Source organism: Meleagris gallopavo, chromosome 5 (genome assembly GCF_905368555.1).
Source record: "Meleagris gallopavo chromosome 5, MGAL_WU_HG_1.1, whole genome shotgun sequence".
NCBI lineage: Eukaryota > Metazoa > Chordata > Aves > Galliformes > Phasianidae > Meleagris > Meleagris gallopavo.
Genome location: NC_139408.1, coordinates 24,070,987 through 24,080,878, shown reverse-complemented (window position 1 = coordinate 24,080,878; position 9,892 = coordinate 24,070,987). Strand labels below are relative to the sequence as shown.

Genomic DNA, 9,892 nt, shown 5'->3' with positions numbered 1-9,892 from the left:
GCTTATCAGCCCTAACACTTCACGTTTCAATATACCAAAACGCACGCAGCTCTGCACGCGACAGCCGTTCTGCCCGTATCAACCGTCGCGGGGCCGCCCTCCCTTCCCCCCCACAGCCCGGGACCGGGCCGCTGCCACCCGACCCGAGGGACTCGCGGCTGCCACGGCCAGCAGCCCCACCGCCCTTCCGGCGGCTCAAGGGCGAGCGCACGTCACTTCCGGTGTACATCCGCCTCCCGCCGCAGACATCGCGAGAGCTGCCCCCGCCTCGCGCGAGACTCGCCGGCTCACCCGGCCGCTTCGCCCGAGTCCCTTCGGCAATTTCCGTCACCGCCAGACTCTACCAATCGGCCCGAGGAGCGCATCGATGGGCGCGGACCCCACGCGGGCTACGCGCAGTGCCACCGCCCGCGGCGCGGGCCCGGGGCTCGTACGGCGGCGGCGGCGACGTCGGCGGGGCGGCAGAGAAGAAGCGCGGGGCCAGAGCGCCGCGCCGGCGTGCCGGGCTCGATTGTTCAGGCCTGGCCATGGCGCCTCTCCTCCCCCCCGCCATGGCTCCCCGTGTCCCTGCTCCTCTCCTCTCAGTGAGCGAAAGTGGCCGCCGCCGCCGTCCCAGCGCCCGCAGCCGCCGCCTCCTCCTCAGCAGCAGCGCGGGCGCCATCTTGGCGAGGCAGGAGCCGGGAGCGCCCCGCGGCAGGAGACGGGCAGCGGCGGCCCCGACAACGCGCGGCGAGAGGCCGGGCGGAGCGAGCGGGGCGGCGAGCCCCGGGGACACCCCCAGCGCCCGCACCACACCGCAGCCGGGCCCGCGCCCCAGGTGAGCACCGCGGCGGCCGCGCAAGGACGCGCGGGGCCGGTGGCGGGCTGCGCCCCGCTGGGCCGCGGCTCCCCCCTCCCGAGCGGCGGCGGCGGCCGGGCCTTTTCTTAAAGGCGCAGCCCCTTCCCCGCCCGCCGCCGGCAGCGCCCCGGGACCGCCGCCGGCCGCACCCCCTTCGCATTTCCACCCCCCCACCTTCGCGCGCGGCGCGGCGGCCCCGGGGCCCCGCGAGCGAACGGGACAGGGGGGTACGGGGGGGGCCGTGCACCTGCGGGCGCACGTGCGCACGGGGGGCGGCAGCGCGTGCGCGGCGGGGGGGGTTCGGACTGCGGGCGGGGCCGCGGGGTGCCGCGGCGGGGGCAGGGCCGGGGAGCGCGGCCGATCTGCTTCCCCCCCTCCGCCCCCGCGCGGCGGTGCCCGCCCGGCCCGGGGGCGTGAGGTGCCGGCGGGCGGCGGGGCGGGCTGGGAGGAGGAGGAGGAGGAAACGGTGGCCGCGCCCCGGCCTCGTGTGGGCGCCCGGCGGCGGGGGCCTCGCAGCTCGGGGTCTGGCGCCGCGTCAGCGCGATGCCGCGCCGCCGTGGGCGGTGGTGAGCGGCCGCGGGCGGGCTGTGCCGCCGGGGGTGTACGGGGAACTGCCGTGGGGTGATGCCGCTGTCAGATGATGGCGGGGCGGGGAGCCCCTGCGCGATGGGACGGGGTAACGGCCTTAGACTGAGACGGGGCGGGTGGAGGTTGGGCGCTGGGGAGGAAATCCTTCGCGCAGAGGGCGGTGAGGCGCTGGCACGGCTGCCCGCAGAGCTGCGCTGCCCCGTCCCCGGGGGCGATCGAGGCCGGGTTGGCTGCGGCCCTGGGCAGCTGAACTGGTGGGGAGCAGCCCTGCCTGAGGCACGGGTGGGACTCAGGGGACTTTAAGTTCCCTTCCAGCCCAGCTTTGCGGTTATGACAGTTCCTTCAGGCTACTTTTCCCTCGTGTGTATGACATGGTTCAGCCTAAGCCCCTTTTTGTGACAAGACTTCTTTATATATGTTGCTAGAATTCTATTTTTCTCTTTCTATAATGCTGCTGTTTGGATTTTGTGTACCTCATACACCTGTGTGTTAGCAACACTTACCTGTTTTTAATTTCCATGGGTCAAAACTGACGTTCATCTGGTCACCCCCTCAGTGTGTGCTTGTAGGCTTGGGCTGTGACTTCCGTGTGGTTGGTAAGGCCAAGAGCAGTAAGGGAGAGGGCCCCGCAGCTTGAACTTTTCTCAGCATTTGAGGATGTTTCCTCTAGGTCATATCTAGGCCGTCTCTCCCATATGTGTTGCTAAGATTGCTTAAAATCCCGCCTTGCGCTTCTTGGCTGTTAAGATGAGCAAGTTCTGTTCTGCTTAGATATAACATAAAGGCGGCAAGTTCCGCAGTAAGCGTGCCGCCCGGAGAACTAAATTATGCAGTAGGGGTTGCTTCGGTGGCAAGAAGAAAGCTGCCTGGGCATGGTTCCCTTTTTGTGAGCTGGGGCAAAAGGGCGACATGCAGACAGGCAGTCTGTGCAGGCTGTGTGTTGTGGGTGCAGTGTGACAGCTGTGCTCTGCACAGTGCAGGGCCCACAGCCCTAATGGATTGCTGCCGGGAGGTGGGCATTGGCCCCGGGGGCAAGGCCTGCTCTCACCCTACACCACGTGGTGACACGTGTGGCTCGGTCTCTCCTGGGAGCTTTTCTCCTGGTGTAAATGTGGGAGCGGAGCTGCCACGTGCCAGCTTCTGTGTTTGGTACGTTTTAAGGCATTCTGTGGTTTGGTTTTACTTCTGATAACACTTTTGTAGGGCTGTATACCTTTTTTTTTTTTCCCTTCAGTCTGTGCCCATTACTTATGTAAATAGAAGACTGGGAGCCTGTGCCCCAGTGGCTCTTCTCTGTGTTTAAAAGAGTTTAAAAGCAGTTAAAGTGGAACTGAAATCAATGAAGTGCTGTCTCGTTCCTTGGAAAGCAATACAGAACCTTGCTACAAAAGCAGATCAGCAGAATACCGTGTGTAGAGCAGTGTCTAGTTTTAACTAAGTACATTCCTTAGATGTATCTTAGAATATCTATCTTAGAAAAGTGATTAAAAAGATTTCTTAGCAATTGCAAACCAAAACGATGCAAAGTTATCTTCAGTTGCGTGTACTTGTTTGCTCAGTCAGCCTGAACGGAGTGGGTCTGCACTATGGTGCACTAAGCTTGAGTGCCTTATGAAGTGCTCTTCTGACTGGTCTTTAAAAAGCAATGGTCTCTCGGGTATCAGAGTTGCATTTAGGAGAGTTACTGCCCTAGAAGGACTGTGGGAGTTAGTCATTACTTGAAGACTGGGCGTATAATGTACTGTGGAGAACGGTTGTCACTGTAACTATGCTTTTATCAAACTAAATGCTGTTTTTCCCCTTTCAGTTTGAATTCTCCTCCAAGCAAAATACCCCTTCAGGCTCCTTTATGCCACTCCAATTGCCTGTATCAGAGATTACACGATATAAGAAAAGGTGACAAAAATGCACCTAACTGATATTGTACTCGTGAATTTCCCACTTAAACCCTGATTTGTGTGGATGTGTATGTTTGTGCCAGGAGTGATTCTGGAGATGTGACTGCAGAGTGTCCTTACAGCATGTGCTGTTCCAAGGAGAGTTGTATGTCTGATTCATGAATTTATTCAAGAAAAAAAATAAACACCTTAGGTGCTTGTGTTAGTTTGGAAAATCTTTGTGTCAAAATGCAAAGCATAAAAAGATGGCATTAGAAAAAAAAAATTGCTCTAATTGTGAGGGAACTAAAACGGTGTAGAAGGTTGTGTTCAGTTCTTAATCCTGCTCTCTGGATAAAACTTCTGATGATGTAAATAGAGGTGTGAGAAATGCATAATTCCCCATGTAAACTGGGATTTTGGCTTTTGGCCCATTTGAACGTGTCGTCCGTGTGCTTATTGGTATGGAGGAGAGGTGAGAAACCACTCGTGTGGGTTGAAATGCCCGAGTGAATGAGCTCACCAGCCAGCTAGTTGCACTCGGCGTGCATACACTTGGCATGGTGTAGCTGAACCCATTGGGATTAGTTTTACTTGCCTATCTGCCGTAGGCTAAGAAGAGGCTGTGTGGATCAGCCTGCTGTGCTGTATCTTAGCCCTCCTAGGTAGCTTTCATTTGTGTGTGCCCCCTCAGGAGCGCGGTTACCATCACTGTGTGTAATGCTTCGTGTCAGCATTGGGCATAAAGAGAAGGTAATATGCTGGGCCTTAGTGAGATGGAAGGGAAAAAGAAGAAAAAGGTGACTCGTGGAGAAGCAGTACAAAGAGAACTGTGTCTAGCTGACAGCTAGGCAGGAGCTCAGAACGCTTGCTGCTTATGTGGCTCCTGCTTTAAACTGATACCGGTAGCAGGAACCTGTTGGACTTCATTCAGAAATGGCCAGTAGGTATTAAACTCAGTAAGTCTGCTGTTAAAGCTGAGCTGCTTCGTGAGAGCAATGCTTTTGCTGGGTTGGTGGTGCAGGTCAGTGGGCATAAAACCTGGGCAAGGTGTGTAAAGCCTGACTGCTTCCTGAAGATGTCCTTGGAGAGCACTTCTCCAGTGCTGTGTTTGCTTACCAGACCCACTGGTGGGCAGACTTGAAAAACAAAGTAAATGAGTAAGCCCCGTACCATCATTAACACTGGAATGAGCAATGTGTTCTAAAGGACAAGGAAGGTATCTTAAGAATGAACTTGGATCTGTAAGAAAATGTATCATTTTGAAAGTTATTTCTGTCAAATTGGTAGCTGAGCAGGAGAGGTTGGGAGTGTGGCTGTTAGCATATAAATAAATGGAAGGCTGAATTCAGTGCCTGAGTTCTTCTGTATACATCTATAGCTCTCAATTTGTTTGGGGCTTTACTGATGTATGTAAGGGTTCTCTGAAGCTCTCCTGTGTTTATTTGGTTATTCAGGAAGCAGAATGAACACCGGTAACTGTTTTGAAGACAAGAGTAATTAATTTCGTGTGTACAGGAACCTTTTGGGACAGTTAAAATAGGAAAATGGTGAAAAGCTTGTGAGGGCTGAGATGTGGAGCGCTGTTACTGGGCCAGTGCAAGGAGGACTTTGTTAAGATTGCTGTCGTATTATTTTTTCCCTTCATTTTGCTGCTAAGTTTGTAGAGTTTTGTCAGGCCATGTCTCATGGGGTGGAAAAGAGCACATTTGGTTTGTCAGTGTCCTCAAGGCGTGGTGAACCCAGCTGAAGCCAGGGGTGCTGGGTGAAGCAGGAGGCACTGCTACCCAACGTTGAGGTTGGGGAAAGCTTCCTGCAAAGAGCTGAGAGGTGAAGGATGCCTTGCGGCTGTGAGTAAAATTGTTAAATGATGGTTATGAGTGGCATTTTGGCTGGAAAGAGAGCCATGTTCACAAAATGCATGCCAGCTCTTGTTTACAGAAAGCTTTAAAAAAATAAAAGAGTGATAAAGGAGATAGCTCTTTTTTTTCTTTTTTCCTGATATTATAGGTATTGAATCTTGCTCTCTACCATATATAATTTTTGTTAATCTGCTCATGTGATGTATATATCAATTTTGTTAATGTGATAGTAAACTGCTCCCACCTTTTTGGTATTGTTTTTTATCCATTCCCTCAGAAATCTCTTCTATCAGAGGCACAAGTTTCGTGCTTCCTCTCATTTTCTCACCTCTTTATTTTCTTTGTGACCCTGTCTCTTAGAAGACAATCTTTGATTTTAGGTGGTGCTTTTTCTTTTTATGCTTTTTTTTTTTCTTTTCTTTTCCCAGATGGATGATAAAGAATATGACATATATATTTTAAAATTTCTTGGACTACATGAATCTCTTATTTATTTATTTCATAAGGAAGGTTTTCAGGAGCTTTCTGCTGTCTTGTTAGCCTCTGCTTGAAACAAGTATTTCATAACAGAGGTCATCCATTTTATTTCTGTCAGGCATAAGAAGGTCTAGCATATAGAAAACTGAACCTAGATAGCTTCAGTCTAAGCCATTTTTAAACGAGTGCCTTTATCTCTCATAACAGTTCTTGGCATGCTGTTGCTTATTCTCTAGGAAAGATATGAAGGCTGAATGTTTGTTAAGAAATAATAAATTCTGCTCTGGTTCAACCATGCCTGTTAGTCTCAAGGTGGTGACCACTTATGATGTTTTTCTTTAATATTGGAAGATTTGAATCTATTTTGCAATACTTTTTTTTTAGGATAAAAGACTTGGGAGAAAGGTAGGTGCTGACTGTAGACGTGGAGAGAACAATTAGAAGAGCAGATGCTTAAACTTCATTCATAAACTCGTAAACAATGTACTCAGTAATTCAGTAACTGGAGAATTACATGTTAAATGTTTTTCAGTAAAGTGAAATTTGTTTCAGGTTTTTAGTATCTCTAAGAAGTAATACAAGCAGGACGAATCCTTCAGAAGAACATTTAATCTTTCTAAAGCTGACTATTTTTATCCTCTATCATAAGCAAAAAATTTAGTTGGAGATATTTATTTAATAGTAAATATTATCATATTTAGGGCATTGACAGCGCCTTCATTTATGCAGCTCCAGCTGTGGATTTGGATGCATTGGCATTTGGGGTCACATGCAGTAGGTTTGCCTGCTCACCTTGTTTTTCTTCTCAGAGGTGGGGGCAGCGATGATAATTGTGATTTCCTCTCAACAGCTGCGTGTTCAGAGGCATCTGTGCATGAGGAGAAGTTTGTTCTATGGCCTCGGAGCTGGGTGCCAGGGAGGATGGCAGCTGCTCAGAGCTGGCAAAACCCCTTTATCTGCAGTACCTGGAGAAAGCTCTGCGATTGGATCAGTTTTTACGACAGACGTCTGCCATCTTTAACAGGAATATATCCAGGTACTAAAGCCTTTTCCACAAAGGATATCATGGAAAGACAAGCATTTTTATTATGCTGTTCTCAGGCAACACCATAGTAGGAGTTTACTTGTTCGTTGGGAATGACTTGTTCGTTATAAAACCTTATCTTGTAAAGAATTTGCACTGTACTTCTCCTCTCATTGATAGTTCATCATATTTCTTGCCCAGGTATACAAATTAGCAAGGTGTTTTAAAGCTCTTTGTCATAGTTGAGTGGACAAAATTTTCTTTGCCTGCAAAAGATAGGATGAACAAGCATTAAGTTAATTTTTTAGGGAACTGGCACGTAGCCGTAAGTGGGATACAAATAGTATTGTCAGATGCAGCATTTCTATGATAATAAGCTGTACCATTGAGAAGTGACTCATCAAGGTATGTTTCTGTCCAAAAGCAATTTACTTTTAATTTCATCAGTGTTTTGTAATTGTGAGCTTACAGAACTGAAAAGTGTATGCATAATAGATAGTAGCCTGTATTACAGGCCTATAAGATTCACACAAGGAATAAAAAAAGTATGCTTTATATCTTTCACATGTACGGTAGTGCTGGGAATAACAATACTGTGCTTTGATTTGACTCAGCACTTCGTTTCTTGGTTAGTTCGTGCTTCGAGTATTAAATATCTATCTAGAGACTAAGGCCGCAGCTTGATAGCATAACCAGACTGGTCTGATGATTAACTGCTGCTAAGGGTTTAACGCTAAATTATTAACAGCAGTATTTGTAATGCACAGAATTACAACTGAGGCTGCCTTCGTTCTCAAACCTTTAGGCAAGTTGCACAGACGTTTCTTCTTTTGAACGTTTTCCTTTCATTCTCAGCATATTATGTATCTTCTTGCAGTGATGAAAGTGAGGATGGATTGGATGACAATCCTTTGTTGCCTCAATCTGGGGATCCCCTGATGCAAGTTAAGGAAGAGCCTCCAAATGCTTTGCTTGGGGAATCTTCTGGAGTAGGGAATTCAGGAGTGCTGAACACACATTCCCTGAATGGAGTACTGCAGCCAGGTAATCACCCACTGAGTTAAATCTCTGCTTACTTTGGGGCAGGCTGAGAAAAGCATTATTTCTGAAGAAATTTGTTTTTATCTTTTCTTTAAACAGAGCCAAAGTCTGAAAAAGGGAGCTTGTATAACTTTTCTAAACTGAAGAAAAGCAGAAAGTGGCTGAAGGTAAGGGTATTGCAAAGAAATCTGAGAAAAGCAGAAGAGTCCTAGTTAACACCGGTAGACAGTGGTGAATAAGGGAGTCTGCCTTCTCATCTGGTGTAGATTGTGGAGTCCTAAACATCTAACAGTGTAGATGACAAAAGAAAGTAATTTGAGCACTTGTCAGAGTATTATCACAAATTATCACAAACGTAATTGCTGAGTATGGTAAGTTTACAGTAAGGTTAGTTGTTCCCATATCCTGTTTTTACTTTACATGTACCACTGAGGGCTCAGAAACTTAGACAGATGTCATAATAATCACAGGATTGTTAAGTTAGAAAAGATCACTAAGATCATCTAATCCAACCATCCAACCCATCGCCTGTACTCACTAAACCACATCTCTCAGTGCCAAATCTACTCTTTTCATGAAAACTCGAAAAGAAATTGTTCCTAATATCCAACCTGAACCTCCATGGCACTTAATAAACTTAATAAAGCCAGAGCATTAGACATTTTTTTCCCGTTGCATCTTCCATGCTCTTTGGCCACAGTCAAAGTAAAGTACTTCTTTTGACGCAACATACACAGCAACTGCTTGTGTTTGAGAGCTGCCTGAAATGATGTGATGCAGCTTAATTGATGCAAAGTATCATACTGAAGAAGAAGCACAGGGTGATGTAGAGATATAGTAATATTTGATATGTTGCTGAAAACAATCTTTAAAGGACTTCTTTAATCTTGTACTATATTGGTCTGTTGTTTGCTGCACTTTTTTTTTTTTTTTAAAGTAACTGGAGTTACTCCAGTGTCCCTTGCTAAGAAGAAATAAGGGCTTTCTTTGTTGTTTTGTTTTTTTTCTGCATTAAAAATACCAAAACAAAATAATGCATTCTACAGAAGTTTCTCATGTTAGAAAGGAAAGAAAGAGGAGTGATGGTCAGTAGTAAGTATTGTATTGGATCTTCGGTAGAACAAAATAGGATTATAGTCTCTATGCATTTAAGGCTTTCATCTCCATTGTGTAGCAAAATGGATGGTAGGCATTTCAGTTTTGGTGAGCAGCAGCATTTTTGTAAAATACCACAGTGAGTATACATTTAGAAACATTAAGTAATTTTAGTACTATGTCCAAATTAAAGTGAGCTTTATGAATTGTATTAAATGGACACTGGAGACTGAGGTGAAAATTTGTTTCTAAGATGAAGTCAGTACAAAGTCCAAATGAGGGGAGGAAAGAGAGAGTGGAACAGTGGCACTGTGCCATCTTTGCCTTTCGTTGTACTGCAGTGTTCTCTGGTTAGTAAAAACAGGTTGCCAAGAGGTCGAGCAAGAGCCAAACCATGTGCAAGTGGTGCAGTGGGAGAATAGCAGGACAAATAGTACAAATGAGGTAGCAAAGCACCTGCAACCATGCATCATAAAATGCCCTTGCTTATATCCTGGCTTTTCTCACTGCTAGAAAGAGCCTTTTGAGACCACAGGCAGTTGCACTGGTTTTTAAAGTGACTTAATTTTCACTAAACTAACAGAACTGTACCTCTCTGAAGTTAAAAAAAAAAAAAAAAAAAAAGTTTACTTGATTAGATGCTGAACAGCACTGTAGATCAGAAAACTGTTTTCCATTTCAGGCATTTCAGAGGGAAGACACTTCGTAAGTGTTGTGGTTGTGCCAGCCTTTATTAGATAAAGGCCCAAGAGCGTTCTGCATAAATAAACAATACAGTATAAGGACTTGTTATTGCTAATTTTTTTTTTTTTTATTTATTGTCGTTAGAGTATCCTTCTGAGTGATGATTCCAGTGACACAGATTCTCCAAGTGATGAGGATGGAGAAGATGAAGAATTTTCTCTTTCAAGGGAGGAGCTTCACAATATGCTGCGATTACACAAATATAAGAAACTACATCAAAGTAAATACAGCAAAGACAAAGAGGTAAAAATCCAGAACTTCTGTATTTCCTTAATTTTTTTTTTTTCCCTGTAGTTGCATTATTTTAACCATTTTCACATTTTTTCTGAAAATCTATAGTATTTTG

At 46.7% G+C, this 9,892-nt stretch overlaps 1 protein-coding gene across 6 annotated transcripts in view; it reads left to right on the top strand.

Annotated features, from left to right (window-relative positions):
- The first annotated feature begins 510 nt into the window (after positions 1–510).
- The window catches only part of INO80 (INO80 complex ATPase subunit), a 62,461-nt gene continuing 53,079 nt past the window's right edge, over positions 511–9,892 (top strand). The window contains exons 1-6 of one of the 6 annotated variants that reach the window (XM_085224772.1): positions 511–817; positions 3,234–3,322; positions 6,493–6,678; positions 7,544–7,710; positions 7,807–7,874; positions 9,631–9,789. In XM_085224772.1, coding sequence (XP_085080898.1) covers positions 6,536–6,678; positions 7,544–7,710; positions 7,807–7,874; positions 9,631–9,789 — 537 coding nt within the window. In that variant the 5' untranslated portion in view covers positions 511–817; positions 3,234–3,322; positions 6,493–6,535. Of the gene's footprint in view, positions 818–1,131; positions 2,576–3,233; positions 3,323–6,492; positions 6,679–7,543; positions 7,711–7,806; positions 7,875–9,630; positions 9,790–9,892 lie in introns of those variants that run through there. The other 5 variants (XM_085224771.1, XM_010711327.4, XM_010711328.4 and 2 more) reach the window with 5 other exon arrangements.